The sequence below is a fragment of the Dendrobates tinctorius genome, unplaced genomic scaffold, assembly GCF_039654945.1.
Source record: "Dendrobates tinctorius isolate UK_male_01 unplaced genomic scaffold, ASM3965494v1 ptg000098l, whole genome shotgun sequence".
Lineage (NCBI taxonomy): Eukaryota > Metazoa > Chordata > Amphibia > Anura > Dendrobatidae > Dendrobates > Dendrobates tinctorius.
In genome coordinates, this window is record NW_027361766.1 from 24,592,949 (window position 1) to 24,616,531 (window position 23,583).

The 23,583-nt window shown below is 43.8% G+C and overlaps 1 protein-coding gene across 1 annotated transcript in view; it reads right to left on the reverse strand.

Moving 5' to 3' along the window:
- CTSE (cathepsin E) overlaps window positions 1-23,583 on the reverse strand; it is an 85,862-nt gene that overhangs the window by 26,829 nt on the left and 35,450 nt on the right. The window contains exons 2-6 of the mRNA XM_073587241.1: window positions 11,505-11,652; window positions 11,100-11,217; window positions 7,637-7,755; window positions 6,103-6,302; window positions 309-431 (exon numbers count right to left, since the gene is read on the reverse strand). Coding sequence (XP_073443342.1) covers window positions 309-431; window positions 6,103-6,302; window positions 7,637-7,755; window positions 11,100-11,217; window positions 11,505-11,652 — 708 coding nt within the window. The remainder of the gene's footprint in view (window positions 1-308; window positions 432-6,102; window positions 6,303-7,636; window positions 7,756-11,099; window positions 11,218-11,504; window positions 11,653-23,583) is intronic.

Genomic DNA, 23,583 nt, shown 5'->3' on the forward strand with positions numbered 1-23,583 from the left:
ACATGGAGCTGCACACTCTGCTCCGGAGTGCCGGTGCCAGAGCTTGGTTTTAACCTGCGAGACTCGGCCGTATCTCGCTGTAGTGTGACTCCGGCCATAGGGAAAAAAAGGCACCAGCAAAAGCGCCTTAAAATGCACAATTGAACATAATGAATTTTCATGAAATCACATTCACTTTAAACACAAAATATTTTCTGCAAAAAATAAATAAATAAAATGCAGTGGAATAAAATGCAGCATTTGCACTATGTGAGAACATGGCATTATAGTCCTTATGACTTGGAAGACCACAAGCTTCAAAGACTTACCTATCAACTTGGATTTGCCAGTATCCCTGTGCAGTAACAGGCACCCAGTTCAGCTGACCTGAGAAACGTGATGTGTCATAGCCACCGAGAACCAGCTCTCCACCTTCTGAGGAGTTGAAGTCCCTGAGAATTTATAGATATTAGTAACAGGAAAGATTACCTAATGGCAAATAGCGATCTCATGAATGTGTGAAGAATGGAAAAACAATTGGGCTCAGTTCACGCTATGTTTTTGTCACACAGTCGAGGCATATTTTTTTTACATCTGCATACTGTTTTTGCTAAGATGGAAAAGATTAGTCTTTGTTTTCTATCCTATCAAAAATAGTATGCAGATGTAAGAAGCTTTTTTTTTCATTTCGCAGTGGCAGTGAATGGCAAATGATCCGATTGAATAGGTATCCAGTTGCATCCTATTGGAGCGGTGTACTTATTTTGAGTAAGCAGTAACCATATGGCAAAAACACTATCCAGGTCCCTAGAGCTAGGGGAGCCCAAGTCTATTACTGTCCCCCGGCTTATTCTTGAAGGTGGAGATGCTGGGTTCCCGTGCCTTGCTATATTCCTATATCAATCCTGATCTGTCCCCTCCCCCACTCAAGGTAGTGGGAAGCTGCAGTGTATAGGAACATACCAACCAGACAATCAAGGGAAGACGGACACAGATAAATAAAATAGCAACTATATGAAATACACACACACGAAAGGAAGGTGAAACCAAATATGAGAGAATAAGGATGTGCATACAGACAAAACTCTAAGCAACAATCTCCTGGAAAAACTCCAAACACCAGCTCCAATCACAAACTACACATCCAACTTCAGAACCTGGCAGTAAGAACTAACACTGGCAATCTCAAGTGCCAGAAGCGAGCATATATAGCATAGGGGAATGGCTAACAATGAACAGCAGAGACTATCCAAGCAGGAAGCTCCAGGAGCTTCAACTGAACAGATTAACCCTTGCACTGCTAGCAAGAAAAAACCTACATACACTGTTTAATATGATGTTGAAATACTTCAAACCAGTGCAGGAGTATATAAAACCAGACACCGCGGTCTTCTGGCCCCTCTCTGTTGCAGTTTCCCAGTGACAGAACCTGTCATCAGGGCCTCCCACTCTGAATGATTGGAGGACTAGTGGGGTTATTAAACAATGTGAAAGTTACAATGGAACCAAACAGCATACTGTCCCCTATACAGCTCTCTACACCAGGGTTTCCCAACTCCAGTCCTCAAGGCACACCAACAGATCATGTTTTCAGGATTTCCTTAGTATTGCTCAGGTGATAATTGCTTCACCTGTGCAATACAAAGGAAATCCTGAAAACATGATCTGTTGGTGTGCCTTGAGGACTGGAGTTGGGAAACCCTGCTCTACACAATAATGTGGTGCCCCTGAGGGTTCAGTTGCCACAGTGGTACTGCACCTCCTCCTGAGGTGTGGTACCCCACCATCCAGGTGAGTTGGAGGCTCCTAACCACGCTCCAACACTCGCATCCCACACAACACGGTAGTTCAGCAAAGCCACATTGCGGCTCCCTGCTTGGAGTGTAGCAGAGCACCTTTGGTGGCTCCCTGCTTGGAACATGAAACGTGCTGGGAGGCGGGTGGAGTTTAGAATACATAAAAGAGCTGGAAGGTGTAGGATTTCATGTCAGTCAGTCAGTCAGTTGGAGAGTCACTCAGAGGCGTGAGGAAGGAAGATCCCGGAGAGAGGGATGGAGGAAGGAGTGCTACAGCTGCCTCAGTGATCTGAGCCAGCTGGCACAGGAAAGGAAAGAAGGAGAAAGACGTTAAGCAGAAACCTGATCTTCCATAAGAAGGAAAGAATAGTATGTAATGTAGGAGTAAAAGGGAACAGAGGACGTGGGTTAGAGGAAGAACCCTGCCTCGAAGTTCTAAGCGCAAGGCCGGGACCCGGTCCCCGAGGTTATATGGACACTAATGGTTCTGCAGCAGACACCGGTGGAGTAGTGGGCTGTAAATGCACTACTCCCATCTAAGACTTGGAGGCACAACAGCAACATTGATAGTGAGCCGGGATTCAGGAGTAAGGAGTCCCCGAAGCAGGCTACAGATGTCTGCCGTACAAGTAGAGTTCTTGGGAACATCTGTCAGGAGGAACTCCAGTGTAACTCAGTACTAGGAGATCTTCACACTTAAAGGCGCTATAAGAGGAGACGTTCAGAAAGGTACATGTTGGCGGAGCGTTGGAAGGGAGCATTCCATCTGGCCTGGAGGTTGATTGAGCCTCTGACCCGGAGGACACAGCACGGAGGCAGGCACCGGTGTGTACAACAGACTGTGAGTAAAGCTTTGGAACTACAAGCCCCGGTGTCCTCCATTCATTCCTGTGCCAACACACCTGGTACCGCTACATCAGGGTACCACTTCTACACTGCCCGCGCCTCTCAGCTACTCCTACATCTACACTGCCCTGGGACTACAGCTCCACCTGAGGGGAGCTTCACCATCTTGGCTGCAGCACACCACCAGTCCCAGAGGATCTGAATGCAGCGTCAGCTTAACATCTCCCTTGCCGAGCACCACAGGTGGTGTCACAAACTATTCAACAATTCTCCTTCATTGTTCTTGCACCCCCTTTTGCCATGAAGCCCCAGGGCAACGGACCGGGTCACAGCTTCCGTGACAACTCCCATTGAGATCAACGGGCCTGGTGCCGAGTCCCCCGATAGCCCTGGCCAGGGCGCTCCAATATGATGGACCCCACAAAACCTTCACGCTGTATAATTTCTTGTATACACTATAATGGACTCCACATTGCCCTCCAAAAAGTATAATGTCCCCCACATAGCCCTAGAAACAGTATAATGCCCCCCACCAGGACCTGCAAACAGAATAATGGCCAACACTTAAGGCCCCGTCTCACATAGCAAGATCGCTAATGCGTCACCGATTTTGTGACGGAACAGCGATCTCGCTACATGTGACACGCAGCAGTGACCGGCCCCCCTGCTGGATATCGCTGATCGTGCTCAAATGTCCTGGGCCATTTTTTCGTCGTCGGCGTCCCGCTGGCCAGCATGCATCGCTGTGCTTGATCGCTGGATTGTTGCTGCGTCGCTGAAGAGATCTGCCTGTTTGGCAGCTTACTAGCAATCATGGACTGACAGACTGGAGAAGATGGAGAAATGTTTTTTTCCATCTTCTCCTCATCCGGCAGAACTGGGTCACACTATGATCACACTCAGATCAGAGTGTGATTGGCATAATCCGCCCAATTCTTTCTGATGCGAGAATTTACACTGGTGTGACCCTAGCCAAAGGATAGGTCCTGAATATATTAAGTCTGGAAAACCCCCTTAATAGAGGCACCGATAACCTATAATGGTTCCTTTCTTAAGTGGACCTTTCACTGGATTTTTCTAACTTGCCTGCTCCACTAATTCTGTAACAGATTTTGTTTTACTTCTGTGCCCCTCCATTCCAAAGTAATGCCCCTCAGTATTAAACGTGAAATAAAAATTTTCAATTCAATTAAAGGAGATATCTGGGACTTTAAAAAAAGGTGCCTTAGCACTAACAGGCATGTAGTTGCTAACAGAGGCAACTACCTGTCTGTTGTACCTGCCGCCTGTCATTGACCGCTCCTGCCAGAGATTCAGCTGCTCCCTGTCCACAGAGCGTTGGTTTCTCTTCCTGTTGACAGGGCAGGACTGCTGGTGTCAAGATGACTGTCAACTGCATGGCACCAGTAATCCTGACCTGTAAAAAGGAAAAGAAGCAGCCTCTCTTTTGGCGTGATGTCAGCGGAAGTCTCTGCCTGTTTTGTACTGCGGAGAATGGTGCTGGGCATAAAAGGCAGGTAGGTAGCAACTATCTGTCTGTTAGTGCTATGGCAAATTTTTTTTTAAAGACCCGGATATACCCTTTAACTGGGCCTATATACAGTTGTGGCCAAAAGTATTGCCACCCCTGCAATTCTGTCAGATAATACTCAGTTTCTTCCTGAAAATGATTGCAAACTCAAATTCTTTGTTATTATTATCTTCATTTAATTTGTCTTAAATAAAAAAACACAAAAAGAATTGTCCTAAAGCCAAATTGGATATAATTCCACACCAAACATAAAAAAGAGGGTGGACAAAAGTATTGGCACTGTTCGAAAAATCATGTGATGCTTCTCTAATTTGTGTAATTAACAGCACCTGTAACTTACCTGTGGCACCTAACAGGTGTTGGCAATAACTAAATCACACTTGCAGCCAGTTGACATGGATTAAAGTTGACTCACCCTCTGTCCTGTGTCCTTGTGTGTACCACATTGAGCATGGAGAAAAGAAAGAAGACCAAAGAACTGTCTGAGGACTTGAGGAACCAAATTGTGAGGAAGCATGAGCAATCTCATGGCTACAAGTCCATCTCCAAAGACCTGAATGTTCCTATGTCTACCTTGCGCAGTGTCATCAAGAAGTTTAAAGCCCATGGCACTGTGGCTAACCTCCCTAGATGTGGACAGAAAAGAAAAATTGACAAGAGATTTCAACGCAAGATTGTGCGGATGTTGGATAAAGAACCTCGACTAACATCCAAACAAGTTCAAGCTGCCCTGCAGTCCGAGGGTACAACAGTGTCAACCCGTACTATCTGTCGGCGTCTGAATGAAAAGGGACTGTATGGTAGGAGACCAAAGAAGACCCCACTTCTTACCCCGAGACATAAAATAGCCAGGCTGGAGTTTGCCAAAACTTACCTGAAAAAGCCTAAAACGTTTTGGAAGAATGTTCTCTGGTCAGATGAGACAAAAGTAGAGCTTTTTGGGCAAAGGCATCAACATAGAGTTTACAGGAGAAAAAAGAGGCATTCAAAGAAAAGAACACGGTCCCAACAGTCAAACATGGCGGAGGTTCCCTGATGTTTTGGGGTTGCTTTGCTGCTTCTGGCACTGGACTGCTTGACCGTGTGGATGGCATTATGAAGTCTGAAGACTGCCAACAAATTTTGCAGCATAATGTAGGGCCCAGTGTGAGAAAGCTGGGTCTCCCTCCGAGGTCATGGGTCTTCCAGCAGAACAATGACCCAAAACACACATCAAAAAGCACTAGAAAATGGTTTGAGAGAAAGCACTGGAGACTTCTAGGGTGGCCAGCAATGAGTCCAGACCTGAATCCCATAGAACACCTGTGGAGAGATCTAAAAATGGCAGTTTGGAGAAGGCACCCTTCAAATATCAGGTACCTGGAGCAGTTTGCCAAAGAAGACTGGTCTAAAATTCCAGCAGAGCATTGTAAGAAACTCATTGATGGTTACCGGAAGCGGTTGGTCGCAGTTATTTTGGCTAAAGGTTGTGCAACCAAGTATTAGGCTGAGGGTGCCAATACTTTTGTCTGGCCTATTTTTGGAGTTTTGTGTGAAATGATCAATGTTTTCCTTTTTGCTTCATTCTCTTTTGTGTTTTTTCATTTAAGACAAATTAAATGAAGATAATAATACCAAAGAATTTGTGTTTGCAATCATTTTCAGGAAGAAACTGAGTATTATCTGACAGAATTGCAGGGGTGTCAATACTTTTGGCCACAACTGTACCACAGAACTCCTCTGAATTGTCTACTATGATTTTTTGTTTTTCTGTGGTATAACGATGTAAACCAACCAGATGGAGACTAAAAGAACATTGGTTTGGCCCCTGCCTGACTATAAAGCCAAATAACCTTGTTTAGCGCATAAATCGGGAGCTTTCCCAGCCTACGCAATAAATGTAATCAAGAAGCATGATGTGAATAGGACTGCTCTGCCAGGATGGCCTCTTCCTAGAGCTGCTGCTGTTACCTGCTCATGTAGACACCGAATACTGGCTGAGTAACTAAATTCTGTGCAATCATATTGTCAAACACTGGGGTGCAACCATCCACAGCAAGGGAAGGGTACGCCAGACCCAAAATTCCATCAAAATTTGCATCTTGGAAAGTGCTTCCAGGCTCAGACACACTTTCTGCAAACACCTGATTCTGCACAGTTATTCCTTGAACCTAAAAGGTAAAAGATATGGAGCAACAGCTTTATGATATGAAAAGTCTGTACATGGAGAAAATAGCTAAATCATAGGAGTGTAGCCACACATGTGAAAGGGAGCCAAAAAATTGTTGTTGGTTTGGAGTAAAATGCCTAAAAATACGTTTTTGTAATTGTATGTAGACATATTGGGCATAATTTATCGAAACTGGATCAGAAATACTGGCTATGTTTCCTATAGCAAGCAAATATAAATCAGCTTACAATTTTACAATGAATCGATCACCAAGTTTTTGCCCCCTAATCAGAGAGCAGCATAATGTAGAGACAGAGACCCTGATTCCATCGATGTATCACTAAGGGTATGTGCACGTGTAGTTTTTAGGTTGTGCGGATTTTGTTGAAAAATCCGCAGGACAAAAGTCCTGCAGTTTATCTGCGGATTAGTCTGCGATTTTGCCCTGCGGTTTCACACCTCATAATGGATGAGGTGTGAAACCGCAGCTGAATCCGCACAAAGAATTGACATGCTGCGGATTGTAACCCGCAGCAAATCCGCTCGGAAAAAAACGCAGCATGTGCACAGCGGTTTTCAGTTTACCATTGAAAACAATGGTACTGTACAATGCACCTAAATCTGCTGCGGACCCGCAGGGCCAAAACTGCTGCGCATCCGCAGCAGAATCTGCACCGTGTGCACATAGCCTTACTCGTTTTATTGCTGTAATTTTGTTAAAATGAGCATTTTATCCACAGGAGATTATCAGTTGAGGACTAGTAAACCTGTTGCTAGGTAGTCTTCATTTTTCATGAGCTCTGTATAACCCATCCCAGCGCCAACTGGCAGGTTTCTGCCTATGCAGAAATATGTCAATCAGAGGTGTGGGCTGGGTTATATAGATATCAGCGTTCAGATAACTGCTAGATCTGCAGTGGAGAAAATAGTGATTTTATCAAAAGGGCAGCAAGCAGCCCAATAAGTAATATATTGCTGGAATCATGGTATCTGCTCCTACATCATGCTGCTCTCAGATGGCATAGCAAAAATCAAAATCAAATCTCCGCATTGATGTGGTTTAGAGGGGACAGCACTTAACATTGTGGGAATATTTCTGTTTTAAGGGGATATCTAGGAAGTTAAAAGGATCTTCCTTACTATAAATAGCGCCACCCCTGTCCATGAACTGTTACTGCTACTGCAGTCCATTGCAATTCAACTGATTGGGCTAGTCACAGCCATAGACAAGGTTGGCGCAGATTATTTCACTTTTCATAAACAATACTTTTAAGTACTAAGAAGAGGTGTAAAAGTGTCCAGGACCCCAGGAATGTAAACGTTTGAGATACTTACAGTAACCTGATCAACTCCTAATACTCCTGTTAAGTTGCCAGTTCCATACTGGATAAAGAAAGGTTGACCATCTGTCTTATAGGTGGAAGACTGACTCGGCTTGAACCTGGCGTGTTCAACTGTGGAAAATTTATATTTTTTAGAATTATTGATTTTTTTCAGAGTTATTGTTTTTATAACCAATGCAATGATTAAAAGCGTTGTTTAAGCTGAGCTTGCATGTGCTTTGCGTTGGGGGAGGTGATGCTTTAAGAGAAGTGATGGATAAGTAGCATTGTTGCTCGGGTCTCCCCGAGCATGCTCGAGTGATCCCCAAGTATTTTGGTGTGCTCGGTGATCTAGTTTTCATAGTCCCAGCTGCAAGATTTGCGGCTGCTAGACAGGCTGAATACATGTGGGGATTCCCTAACAAACAAGCATTCTACACATGTATTCAGGCTGTCTAGCAGTCGCAAACCATGCAGCTGAGACGATGAAAACTAAATCTCCGAGCACGCCAAAATACTCAGAGACCACCTGAGCATGCTCTGGGAAACCTGAGCAACAAGTATACTCTCTCATCACTATTAAAGAGCACATGTCACTTGCTCAAAAAAATTAGTGAAATACCTTGCAAAATACCCGAGCTCCCCTGATGCTGACGCTCTTTTCCATTTTGTGCTGTGCCGCTGCATTGCAGATATATTCACATTCATTAGTTTAGGAGAGCAGGGAAATTTCGGCCTGCAGGCCAACTGGGTGTTTCTTCAGAGTCCTCTCTGGGAGCGTGCACTTTCACACTTCCGTCCAAGATGCTGCCAATCACATATCTCCAGCATCTGAGGTTGATAGACTGCTAGAATAAGGTTATGTGCACACGTACCGGAACTCTCGCGGAAATTACCGCGAGAATTCCGGAATTCCATTCCGCGGGAAAATCGCATTTTAAATTCCCGCGATTTTCCCGCGGAAAAACTAGCATTTTGTAAGCGTAATTAGCTTGCAAAATGCTAGCGTTTTCCAAGCGATCTGTAGCATCGCTTGGAGAACTGATTGACAGGTTGGTCACACTCGTCAAACATAGTGTTTGACGAGTGTGACCAACTTTTTACTACTGAGGCCACCTATGCGGCATCAGTAGTAAAAGATAGAATGTAAAAAAAAAAAAAAAATGGTGTTATTCTCACCTTCCGACGTCCCGCGCATCCGTTCCCAGTAATCCTTTGCGAAAATGCCCGCGATGACGTCCGTTCTCGCGGGATTGCGATAATTCGCGATGTCGCGCGAATGACCGCGAGACTTCGCGATCCCGCGAGAACGGACGCCATCGCGGCCATTTTCGCAAAGGATTACTGGGAACGGATGCGCGGGACATCGGAAGGTAAGAATAACACAATTTTTTATTTTTTTTTACATTCTATCTTTTACTACTGATGCCGCATAGGCAGCCTCAGTAGTAAAAAGCTGGTCACACTCGTCAAACACTATGTTTGACGAGTGTGACCAACCTGTCAATCAGTTCTCCAAGCGATGCTACAGATCGCTTGGAAAACGCTAGCATTTTGCAAGCTAAATACGCTTGCAAAATGCTAGTTTTTCCGCGGGAAAATCGCGGGAATTGAAAATGCGATTTTCCCGCGGAATGGAATTCCAGAATTCTCGCGGTAATTTCCGCAAGAGTTCCGGTACATGTGCACTTAGCCTTAGGCCGGGGTCACACTGGCGAGGAATACGGGAGAGTGAGAGGCGCAAAAAGCACGCATTAGACACGGACCAATGATTTTCTATGGGGTCACTCGCACCAGCCGTATATTTCTCCTCAGTATCCTACGCTCCGTGCCACTCGCAGCATGCTGCGATTGTCAGCGTACTACGCCCGTAATACGCCAATGCAAGTCTATGGGTGCGCAAAAAATACGGATTACACACGGACCACACGTGTGACTTGCGAGAAATACTGACCCGGTGTCTTTTAGCAAAGCCGGCAATTCAGTGCGCTATACAGTAAACTCACACTGACAGTTTTAATAAAGAAATGAAAGAATAGATATACACACATAGAATACATATATATATATGCATTCTATGTGTGTATATCTATTCTTTCATTTCTTTATTAAAACTGTCATAGGGCTCCATTATATGTCCATTTTGCAAGCCTGCAAGAAAATCTCACCATACAGATGCCATACGGATTACATACGGATGCAGACATGCGCAAAATACGCGACCACACCTTGATTACGGATGACATACGGAGCACTGTTTAGGGGTCTGTCATCCGTATTACGCATGTAAAATACTGACCGTATTTTGCGCAGGTTAGTGTGACTCCAGCCTTACACTTAAAGATGCACCAGTGATCCCGACAATGATACGACCTTGTCAGGATCACTGGTGCATTGCTACATGATTGCTGGTGAGCTGCCAAACAGGCAGCTTCACCAGCAATCAGCACCAGCGAGGACGCTGGTATATAAGGTAAATATTGGGTTACTAAGCGGCGCGCGTCACTTAGTTACCCTTAGAAACTTGCGTGCTTGCGTCGGGAGCTGCGAGCTCGCAGGTTTTTAAGGTACACATCGGGTAACTAAGTGACGCGCGCCGCTTAGTAACCCGATATTTACCTTAGATACCAGCTCCCAGCGCCTGCCTCGCTGATCGATGCGCGCTGGCCAGCGGGAGAACAATGATGAAAAAATGGCCCAGGACGATGCTGCACGATCAGCAATACCCAGCGGGGGGACCGGTCACTGATCCCCGTCACCCCGTCGCTAGCGAGATCGCTGTGTGTGACGGGGCTTTAACTGCCGAGCTGTGATTGGCAGCATCTTGGAGGAAGAGGAGAAAGCACACACCCCTAAAGAAGACTCCGAAGAAATGCCGAGTTGGCCTACAAGCAGAGATTTCACATATTGCAAACCGAAAGCAACAAATGTTAACATCTCTGCAATAGAGTGACACCCTGCAAAACGGAAGAGAGAGGCAGAATCAGGGGAGCTCATTGATTTTTAAAAGGTATTTAACTCAATTATTTTCGCAAGTAACATGTTATTTTAACCCCTATGAGAAAAAAGGATCAAAATCATCACTAATATAGAATCGAAAGGACTCCATGAACAAATGATAGATGTCCAGTCTAGTTGAATTTAACAGATTCATCTGGCTTTTTTATAGTGTCCATGGGCACCTTTGTGATCAGGTAAGGGATGCAAATCCACAGGTAGCCTTTAGACCTCATGTATTATAAATCAATGTTGGATGGATGAATTAATATTGTATCTCAATATGCCTCTGGGTTTCTCTTGCTCACCATTGCTTTGTATGCTCTTTCCCTTAGAAGCACTACGAGTCTGTCATGAAGGAACTATAAATTGGAACTCATCTGTGGCTAAATAGGATAATTCCCCTGAAATTACTATCCTTGTATTTAGGCACATGTGTAGTCAGTCATATATAACATTAGGGCGATATGTATTCTTACGGCATGCTTGGCTTGTGCAGTATACAGATGGAACCCACAAGTTAGAAGAGCCTGTATCAAAGATCACAGTGAACACCTGGGGAGGTGATCCAATAGAAATCTGTCCAAAATATTGAGCCTGGAAAAAAGTAAAGAAATCAAAGTTTCAGCATAGCTAGAACTATATATGTTTCTTACATGAGCATTTTACACAAATGCCTCATATGACTTAATTTAATGCATATTATTTAAAAAAAAATCAGTAAGATTCATCCAGTTTAGCTAGTGCTTGGTGGGGATTTTCCTATTTGTACTTTTTTATTTAGTATCATTGTGAAAAAATTTTAAATGACACAGTATACAGTAAAGGCATAACATCACCCTTCAATTCAATACTATATGGAAAGAAAGATATAGCATACATACATCGAAATAATTGGAAAGGGGCTCAGTGGCAGTCTCTGGGTTATTACACGATTGCAGTACGTCAAATTCCCGTCTTGTCCATATTTCAGAGAGACGCCCTCTTTCCCTGAGGGTTTTCCTCAATGATTTCTGCTTCTTTAGAGGTATTCTATTAAGGATAAGAATATACTCATTAAAACACTGGTAGCATATAATTTTGTTTATGATTACTGATGAACGAACTCGAGCCAGAAAGTTACGGGTCTGTACCGAACACAGCTTTTTACTGTATGTCTGGTTTCCTGTTCGGATTCGCCAGTCTAATATCGCTTGTTGAAAGGCTGCAGCTCAGCCAATCAATATGCTTTTAGAGAGTGAGTATTTCCGGAGCATTCACAGCCATGACAAGTGTTGGCATGGCAGTGATATACCAGTACAGCATGTAACCCAGCCTGTATAAAGGCCAGATCACATGTACAGCCACCATTATACTCTCATTAGTGTAGGTACAGGAAGCAGCTGGAGTGAGGGACAGATTGAGACTGCATACTCTGCAAAAAAATGCAATGTGTACCCTGCAACCCATATTTGTGGTAGTACTGTGCTAGTACTGTGCTAAAAGCCGCTGTGTGTACTCTGCACCCATATCTGTGGAAGTACTGTCCTTTAAGCCGCTGTGTACTCTGCAACCCCCTCGTCTATGGGAGTACTGTACTTTAAGCCTCTCTGTGTACTCTGCACCCCACTGCCTGTAGGAGTACTGTGCTTTAAGCCACTGTGCACTCTAAAACCCATATATGTTGCAGTACTGTGCTACTACTGTGTGAAAAGCCTCAGTGTGTACTCTACACCCTCCCCCACCTAAGCCAGTACTGTTCTTTAAGCCAATGTGTGCACTCTGCACTCGCCCCTTGACTGTAGAAGTACTGTTCTTTAAGCCTCTGTATGTATTCTGCACCCCTCCACCACTGGGAGTACTGTCCTTTAAGCCCTTTTGTGTACTCTGTACCCCCTCCCTGGCCTGTGGGAATACTGCTGCTGTATGTTTTCTAGTACTCTGAAAAATAAATAATTGTCATCAACCATCTCATTGCCATTTCTAGGCTACAAAAATAATTTTTTGAACTACTGTGTGCTTTCTAGTAGTCATTTTTAGGTCCCAAAAATATAATTTGTGGACTAGTGTGTGTTTTTTAGAAATCTGGGAAATAAATAATAGGCATCCACTTTCTTGTTGCCATTTCTCGGCCACAAAAATATTTTTTCTCAACTAGTGTGTGTTTTCTAGTGGTTTAGAAAATAAATACATCACATTATCCATTTACTTGCCATTTGTAAGCCAAATAAATAATTTTTCAGTACAGCTCTGTTTTTTCTAGTAGTCTGGCAAGTAAATAATGTGCATCAGGTAGCTCTTTGCCATTTGTAGGCCAAAGAAATCATTTTTCAGTATCAGTGTGTCTTTTCTAGTAGTCTGATAAATAAATAATTTGAATTATCCATCATGTTGCTATTTGTAGTCCAAAGAAAAACATTTTCAGAACTACTGTGTATTTTCCAGTAGTGTGTCAAATACATAATTTGCATCAGCCATCTTGTTGCCATTTGTAGACCAAATAAATTATTTTTCAGTACAGATGTCTAGTTGCCATTTCTAGGCACAAAATGTTTTTTGTACTAGTGTGTGTTTTTCAGTAGCCTGGGAAATGAATAATTGGCATCAGCTGTCTAGTTTCATTTCTAGGCCAAAAAAATAATTTTTCATGACCCACTGTGTGTTTTCTAGTAGTTGTGACCAATAAAAAATTTGCAGCAGCCATCTAGTTGCCATTTGTAGGCCATGAAATTGGAGTAATCCTCGACTCTGCGCTCTCTTTCAAACCACATATCCAAGCCCTCGCCTCCTCCTGCCGCCTCAAACTCAAAAATATTTCCCGGATCCGCTCATTCCTCAACCACGAAACCACAAAAACACTAGTGCATGCTCTTATCTCCCGCCTCGACTACTGCAACCTCCTACTCTCTGGCCTCCCCTCTAGCACTCTGGCTCCGCTCCAGTCCATCCTACACTCTGCTGCACGACTAATCCACCTGTCTTCCCGCTATTCCCCAGCCTCCCCCCTATGCCAGGCCCTTCACTGACTTCCTATTGCCCAGAGGCTACAATTCAAAACTCTAACCATGACATACAAAGCCATCCACAACCTGTCTCCTCCATACATCTGTGACATGGTCTTTAGGTACCTACCCGCATGCAACCTTCGATCATCTCAAGATCTCCTTCTCTGCTCCGCCCTTATCTCTTCTTCCCACAACCACATACAAGACTTCTCCCGTGCTTCCCCCATACTCTGGAACTCCCTGCCGCAACACATCAGCTCTCACCATCAATGGAAACCTTCAAGAAGAACCTGAAGACCCACCTGTTCCGACAAGCCTACAGCCTGCAATGATCCTCGGTCTACTGAACCACAGCACGACCTACTCTACCCTCTCCTACTGTATCCTCACCCATCCCTGTAGACTGTGAGCCCTCACAGGCAGGGTCCCCTCTCCTTATGTACTTGTGTGTCCCTTGTCTTACACATGTTTATTATACTTGTCTATATTTCCCCTTTTCACAAGTAAAGCGCCATGGAATAAATGGCGCTATATAAATGCATAATAATAATAATAATAATAAAATAAATAGTTTTCCAGTACCGCTGTATCTTTTCTAGTAGTATGGCAAATTAATAACTTGCATCAACTGTCTCATTGCCATTTCAAGGCCCAACAAATTATTTTCTGGGAAGAAGTATGTTTTTTAGTACTCTGGGAAATAAATAATTGGCATCGGCCGTCTCGTCGCCATGTCTAGGCCCAACAAATAAATTTTCTGGATTGGTGTGTGTCTTTTAGTAGTTTGGGAAATAAATATTTAGCATCAGCCATCTAGTTGCCATTTCTAGGCCAAATAAATAATTTTTCAGGACCACTTTGGGTTTTCTAGTAGTTTAACCCCTTAATCCCATATGACGTACTATCCCGTCCATGTGCTCTGGGACTTAATTCCCAGGGACGGGATAGTATGTCATAGTGATCAGCGGCGCTCACATGGTGAGCGCCGCTGATCGCGGCCGGGTGTCAGCTGATTATCACAGCTGACACCCAGCACAATGTGTCAGGGGCGGTCACGGACCGCCCCTGACACGTTTACCCCTTGTACACCACGATCAAACACGATTGCGGTGTACCGGGGTTAAAGGGAAGCATCGGCAGGGAGGGGGCTCCCTCCGTGCTTCCCTGAGCCTCCCACAGCAGCGCAATGTGCAGCGCTGCTGCGGGGGGCTCTATCCCTGCAGGCCCCCGAATCCAAGATGGCGACGGGGACCTTCGGGGGCCTGCAGGGAGCCGGCTTCCTCAGTGCCTGCAAAGCGCAGGCACGAGGATGCCTTCTGTACTGCCTGTGACAGATTGCTGATCTGTCACAGTGATCTGTGATGTGACAGATCAGCGATCTGTCACAGGACAGTGATGTCCCACCTGGGACAATGTAATAAAGTAAAAAAAAAAAAGTGTAAAAATAATTTAAAAAAAAAACGATAAATAAATTAATAAAAAAAAAAAAATATTCCCCAATAAATTCATTTTTTGAAAATAATAAAAAAAACAATAAAAGTACACATATTTGGTATCACCGCGTCTGTAACGACCCACCCTATAAAACTGTCCCATTAGTTAACCCCTTTAGCGAACCCCTTAAAAAATAAAAACGAAGCAAAAAATAATGATTTATTATCATACCGCTGAACAAAAAGTGCAATAACGCGCGATCAAAAAGACGCATTTAAATATCCATGGTACCGCTGAAAACGTCAGCTTGTCCTGCAAAAAACAAGCTGCCACACAGCGTCATCCACAAAAAAATAAAAAAGTTATAGCTCGCAGAATAAAGCGATGCAAAAATAATTATTTTTTATATAAAATAGTTTTCATTGCATAAAAGCGCCAAAACATAAAAAAAGACATAAATGAGGTATCGCTGTAACCGTACTGACCCGAAGAATAAAACCACTTTATCAATTTTACCGCACGAGGAACGGTGAAAACGCACCCCCCCAAAAGAAATTCATGAAACGCTGGTTTTTGTTCATTCTGCGTCCCAAAAATCGGAATAAAGAGCGATCAAAAAATGTCACGTGCCCGAAAATGGTACCAATAAAAATGTGAACTCGTCCCACAAAGAATAAGACCTCACATGACTCGGTGGGTCAAAATATGGAAAAATTATAGCTCTCAATATGTGGTGATGTAAAAACTATTTTTACAATAAAAAGCATCTTTTAGCGTGTGACAGCTGCCAAACATAAAGCCGCCATAAATAGTAAATCAAACCACCCGTTGTCACCCCCTTAGTAAGGGAAAAATAATAAAATTAAAAGAAAATGTATTTATTTCCATTTTCCCATTAGGGTTAGGGCCAGGGCTAGGGTTAGGGCTGAGATTAGGGTTAGGGGTGTGTTTGGGTTAGGGTTGGAGTTAGAATTGGGAGTTTCCACTGTTTGGGCACATCAGGTGCTCTCCAAATGCAACATGGCGTCTGATCTCAATTCCAGCCAATTCTGAGTTGAAAAAGTCAAATGGTGCTCCTTCCCTTCCAAGCTCTGCCATGCGCCCAAACAGTGTTTTACCCCCACATATAGGGTATCAGCATACTCAGGAAAAATTGCAAAACAAGTTTTGGGGTCCAATTTCTCCTGTTATCCTTAGGAAAATAAAAGATTGGGGGCAAAAATATCATATTTGTGGAAAAAAATGATTTTTTTATTTTCACGCCCAGGCGTTATAAACGTCTGTGAAGCACTTGGGGGTTAAAAGTGCTCACCACACATCTAGATAAGTTCCTTGGGGGTCTAGTTTCCAAAATGGGGTCACTTGTGGGGAGTTTCAATAGTTTAGGTACATCAGGGGCTCTCCAAACGCACATGACACCCGCAGACCATTCCATCAAAGTCTGCATTCCAAAACGTTACTACTTCCCTTCCGAGCCCCGATGTGTGCCTATACAGTAGTTTTCTCCCACATATGAGGTATCAGCGTACTCAGGACAAATTGGACAACAACGTTTAGGGTCCAATTTTGTCCTGTTACTCTTGGGAAATTAAAAAAATTGGAGACTAATTGATCATGTTTGTGGAAAAAATAAGATTTTTTTATTTTCATGCCCGGGCATTATAAACTTCCGTGAAGCCCTTGGGGGTTCAAAGTGCTCACCACACATCTAGATAAGTTCCTTAGGGGGTCTAGTTTCCAAAATGGGGTCATTTGTGTGGGGTTTCCACTGTTTAGGTACATTAGGGGCTCTCCAAAGGCAACATGACACCTGCAGACCATTCCATCAAAGTCTGCATTCCAAAACGTCACTACTTCCCTTCCGAGCCCCGACGTGTGCCCATACAGTAGTTTTCTCCCACATATGAGGTATCAGCGTACTCAGGACAAATTGGACAACAACTTTTGGGGTCTAATTTCTCCTTGTACCCTTGGTAAAATAAAAAAATTGGTGACTAAAAGATCATGTTTGTGGAAAAAATACGATTTTTTTATTTTCACGCCTGCGTTATAAACTTCTGTGAAGCACTGGGGGTTCAAAGTTCTCACCACACATCTAGATAAGTTCCTTGGGGGGGTCTAGTTTCCAAAATGGTGTCATTTGTGGGGGGTTTCCACTGTTTTGGTACATCAGGGGTTTTCCAATCGCGACATGGTGTCCGATCTCAATTCCAGCCAAAAACGTGAAATGGTGCTGCTTCCCTTCCGAGCTCTCCCATGCGCCCAAATAGTGATTTACACCCACATATGGGGTATCAGCGTACTCAGGACAAATTGCACAATAACTTTTAGGTCCTGTTACCCTTGGGAAAATAAAAATTGGGGGTGAAAAGATCTGAATTCCAGCCAATTTTGCATTGAAAAAGTCAAACGGCGCTCCTTCCCTTCTGAGCTCTGCCATGCACCGAAACAGTGGTTCCCCCCCACATATCAGGTATCATCGTACTCAGGACAAATTTCACAATAACTTTTGCAGTCCAACTTCTCCTGTTACCCTTGGTAAAATAAAAAAAATTGAACCTGAAGTATTTTTTTGTGAAAAAAAGTTAAATGTTCATTTTTTTTTAAATATTAAAAAAATTCCTGTGACGCACCTAAAGGGTTAATAAACTTCTTGAATGTGGTTTTGAGCACCTTAAAGGGTGCAGTTTTTAGAATGGTGTCACTTTTGGGTATTTTGTATCATATAGACCCCTCAAAGTGGCTTCAAATGTGATATGGTCCGTAAAAATAAAATGGTGTTGCAAAAATGAGAAATCGCTGGTCAATTTTTAACCCTTATAACTTCCTATCAAAAAAAAATTTTGGTTCCTAATTTGTGCTGATGTAAAGTAAACATGTGGGAAATGTTACTTATCTAGTTTTTTGTGTGCTGTATCTCTGTGATTTAAGGGCATAAAAATTCAAAGTTGGAAAATTGCGAAATTTTCAAAATTTTCGCCAAATTTCCGTTTTTTTCACAAATAAACGCAAGTTATATGAATGAAATTTTACCACTAACATGAAGTACAATATGTCACGTGAAAATACTGTCAGAATCACTGGGATCCATGGAAGCGTTTCAGAGTTATTACCTCATAAAGGGACAGTGGTCAGAATTGTAAAAATTGGCCCGGTCATGAACGTGCAAGCCACCCTTGGGGGTAAAGGGGTTAAAGAAGAATTTAAAGTCAGCATTTCAATTTTTCAGGACCGCTATGTTTTTTCTAGTAGTGAGGCAAATAAATAATTTGCATCAGCCATCTAGTTGCTATTTTTAGGCCAAATACCGTAAATAATAGTTTAGTACTTTTTCAAGGAGATCTTAAAAACCCATGTCTACAGAACAGCTTACAGCCTGCAATGACCCCGCTGCCACTTCACCAACACCAGAGCAACTGTCTCCTTCCCCATTATCCTATAGAATGTATAGGCCCCGTCTCACATAGCGAGATCCTTAGCGAGATCGCTGAAGCGTCACCGATTTTGTGACGCAACAGCGATCTCGCTACATGTGACACATAGCGGTGACCGCCCCCCCTGCTGGATATCGCTGATCGTGCTCGAATGTCCTGGGCCATTTTTTCATCGTCGGCATCCCGCTGGCCAGCATGCATCGCTGTGTTTGACGCCGACGAGCGACCTGATGTGACAAGTGGTGGAAACCACATCCAGACCAACGCCCACTCCTATTAACTATCTAAGCCTCATTAGGACCTGCTGTATTGACACACTCATGTGAAACAAAGGGAATTCAGATATAGCAGCAGGAAGGACTTCAATCCTTGTCATACCACACAATAGCCTTACAAGGGCCATCTGTACAGGCACCCTGATCATAAATATAAGAATCTTGCTTGGAAAAGGCGCTGGATAGCTCACCATATATTGGTTATTACACAGTACTTTACCTGGACAGTGAACTGGATAGCCTACCATTATAGTACCCATAACAGGAGTTGGCACATTACTTACCTCATTACCTCCTTGTCAAATTATTTAAAGCAGTCGGACTGATGAAGGCCATGTAGGCCGAAACGTTTGCAGACTGCAAAAATAAAATAAAATTCTTTTCCATTTCATGAAAGCCATAAGTTGAGTGCAAAGTTATTCTATTTTCACTCTTTGGTTTGGATAACCTACTTGTGCACCCTGCAGTAGTGCCACGCTATATTTTTCAAAACAGCTTACATCCTGCAATGACCCCGCTGCCACTTCACCAACACCAGAGCAGCTGCAGCCCCCCAAACCAACTGTCTCCTTCCCCATTATCCTATAGAATGTAAAGGCCCCGTCTCACATAGCGAGATCCCTAGCGAGATCGCTGAAGCGTCACCGATTTTGTGACGCAACAGCAATCTCATTACATGTGACACATAGTGGTGACCGCCCCCCTGCTGGATATCGCTGATCGTGCTCGAATGTCCTGGGCCATTTTTTCATCGTCGGCATCCCGCTGGCCAGCATGCATCGCTGTGTTTGACGCCGACGAGCGACCTCATTGGAGACGCAGATCTCAGGGACGCAGGCTGGAATCATTCAGAATATTTCCTTTGTGACAAGGTACCAACGACCGCCGAGGTCGTTATACGGATAGCCCTATCGTTGCTGCGTCGTTGAAGAGATCTGCCTGTTTGGCAGCTTACTAGCGACCATGTAGCGATGCACCAGTGATCCCTACCAGGTTGTATCGTTGTCGGGAATGCTGGTGCGTCGCTATGTGAAACGGGACCCTAAGGCTGCAAGGGTAGGGTCCTCTCCCTTCTGTACCTGTTTGTCATTAACATTTTGTTTGTTATCATTTCTATTTGTGTTTTATATGTAACCCCTCCTCATGTACAGCACCATGGAATCACCCAGTTTTCACACCTGTCGTCACCAGTGTACACACAGCAAGAAGCTGCAGCAGTTGACACCTGTATTCCGTCAACAGCATCATCAGAGATGTGCTGCAATGGTGTGCACTCAATTTTTTCTTTTCTGTAATTTTAAGTTGTTTCCCTATCCACATTTGTTTGAAGGGGAATTTTCCTGCTCCTACCCCCATTTAGCGTCCTTTTGCAGCCCCCTAGCACTGACTATGACCATTTTAAAGCCATTTGAAAGCACCGAACTTCGGGTACCCATTGACTTCTATTGGATTCGGGTCTGGGGTCAAGTTCAAGCTCAAGTTCAGATCCAAGCTTTTTACTGTATGTTCATTGGACACTGCGAATCTGAACATCCATTGGTCCACTCATCATTATTTATTATACATTGGGAATAAATAAATATGTTTCCTTTTGTACATTCTTCAAAAATTGACTATTTTTGTCCAATGTGTCATCATTTTGTCTCCAGAATTATCCTCCTGGCCATAACCTTTCCACTTGACCAAGTACTGGAGTCTCTGTCTAGCCAGACGAGAGTCCAAAATTTTCTCTCCCTCATACTCCAAATTACCCTCAATCCATACAGGGTCAGGGGGCACCACCACAGGAACTACTGGCTCCACAAACCTTTTCAACAATGATTTGTGAAAAACATTATGAATCTTGAACGTACCTGGAAGAGCCAACGGAAAGAAACGGGGTTAAGGATTTCCAAAATCTTAAAAGGTCCAATGAACCTTGGCTTGAATTTTGGAGACGCAACCTTCATCGGAATATTTTTTGAGGACAACCAAACCATATCACCCACTTTGAACCGGGGACCAAAGGTCCTATGCTGGTTGGAAAACCGTTGGGCCTTTTCCTGAGAGTGGGACAACTTGTCCACTACTTGGTCCCAAATCTGCTTTATTCTGTCCACCACAGAATCCACACTTGAGCAAGCAGAAGCCTCCACCTGCCCCGAAGAAAATCGAGGATGAAACCCAAAATTACAGAAAAACGGAGACATCAAAGTGGCGGAACTAGCTCTATTGTTTAGAGCGAATTCGGCCAATGGCAGAAATGAGACCCAGTCATCCTGATCAGCAGATATAACACATCTCAAATAGGATTCCAAAGTCTGGTTTGTTCTCTCAGTTTGTCCATTGGTCGGAGGATGAAATACAGAGGAGAAAGATGATAACTGAATTCCCAGTTTAGAACAAAAGGCCCTCCAAAATCTGGAAACAAACTGGACAACTCTGCCTGACACAATGTTCTCAGGAATCCCGTGCAAACGAATCACCTATTGTAAAAACAGGGGCACCAACTCAGAAGAAGATGGCAACTTCGGGAGTGGTACAAGATGGACCATCTTGGAAAATCTATCACAAATCACCCAGATAACAGTCATTCTCTGAGAGACAGGGAGATCAGAAATAAAATCCATTGAATTATGGGTCCATGGCCTGCTGGGCACCGGCAGGGTCATCAACAAACCACTAGAACGAGAACAGGACTTGGACCTGGAACAAGTCCCACAGGACTGCACAAAATTCCTGACATCACGAGATAAGGCAGGCCACCAAAAAGACCGACTCACCAAATCTCTGGTACCAAAAATACCCGGATGACCAGCTAGCACGGAGCAATGAATTTCCGCCATCACTCTTTTCCTCCACTGGTCAGGGACATACAATTTCCATACAGGGCATCGTTCAGGTTTGTCCTCCTGAAATTCCTCCAGGGCAAGTCTCAAGTAGGGTGAAATGGCGGAAAGAACCACACCTTCACCTAGAATGGTAGTAGGCTCGGTCACATCAAGAGAATCCGCAAAGAAACTCCTAGAAAGGGCATCCGCTGTAACATTCTTAGTGCCAGGAAGAAAGGTGACCACAAAATTAAAACGCGTGAAAAACAAGGCCCACCTAGCTTGTCTTGGATTCAAGCGCTTGGCTGATTCAAGATAAATCAAATTCTTGTGGTCGGTAAGGACCACAACTTGATGTCTAGCTACCTCCAACCAATGTCTCCACTCTTCAAATGCCCACTTCATGGCCAACAACTCCCGATTCCCCACGTCATAGTTACGTTCAGATGGGGAAAATTTTCGAGAAAAGAAGGCACAGGGATTCATCTTAGAGGTTACCGGATCCCTTTGAGACAAAACAGCTCCTGCACCAATCTCAGAAGCATCTACCTCCACCTGAAATGGGAGTGAAACATCAGGTTGCCGCAGAACCGGAGCAGAAGTGAATCTCCGCTTAACCTCCTGAAACGCCGAGACTGCCTCTGGAGGCCTATTCACCACATCAGCGGCTTTTTTGGTCAAATCCGTCAGTGGTTTAACAATACCAGAAAAAATACTTATAAATTTACGATAGAAATTCGAAAAACCCAAAAACTTCTGAAGAGCCTTCAGAGAAGTGGGCTGAACACAATCATAGATGGCATGTACCTTGGCCGGGTCCATTTCAATAGCAGACGGGGACAAAATGAATCCCAAAAACGAAATCCTCTGTACGCCAAAGAGACATTTCGATCCATTAACATACAGAGTATTTTCTCTCAAGATCCAGAACACAGTTTGAACATGTTCCACATGAGAATCCCAATTACTGGAAAAAATCAAAATATCATCCAGATAAATGATCAAAAACTTATCCACAAAGTCCCGGAAAATATCGTTCATAAAACACTGGAAGACGGAAGGGGCGTTAGTGAGCCCAAAAGGCATCACCAGGTACTCAAAATGTCCCTCCGGAGTATTAAAAGCCGTCTTCCATTCATCCCCGTGCTTGATGTGAATAAGATTATACGCCCCCCTATGGTCAAGTTTGGTAAACCAACAAGCACTTTTGACCCTGGAAAATATATCAGAAATCAGGGGCAACGGGTACTGATATTTAACAGTGATCTTATTAAGGGAGCGATAGTCAATACATGGCCTTAATGAGCCATCTTTCTTGGCCACAAAAAAACCTCAGCACCTAAATGTGAAGAGGATGGTCTTATATGACCCTTCTCTAATGACTCCTTGATATAAGATCGCATAGCATCATGTTCAGGTACCGATAAGTTGAAAAGCCGACCTTTGGGAAATTTACACCCGGGCATCAACTCAATTGCGCTATCATAACTCCTATGAGGAGGCAAAGACACGGACTTATTCTCACTAAATACATCAGAAAAATCAGCCAAATAGTCAGGAACATCTTGAGACTGGGGAGAGGTGGAGAAAACAGGAGTGTCACCAAGAGCACATTGACAACCCCAACTCACCACAGACACAGATTTCCAATCCAACACAGGATTATGGGTCTGCAACCACGGAAAACCTAGTACAATAATATCATGTAAATTGTGCAACACCAAAAATTTACAATTCTCTTGGTGGTCCGGGGCGACCCGCATAATCACCTGGGTCCAAAACTGGGTTTATTCTCTGCCAAAGGAGTAGCATCAATACCCCTCAAAGAAATAGGGGTCTGCAGGGGTACCATAGGAAAACCACAACGCTTAGCGAAGTCAAAATCCATCAGATTCAAAGCTGTTCCTGAATCCACAAATGCCTTAGCGGAAAATGTAGACAAGTAGCAGATCAAAGTAACAGCCAAAAGGAACTTAGGCTGCACCCTGCCCATTGCAAATGAGTAAGCAAAACGTTTCTCTCATTT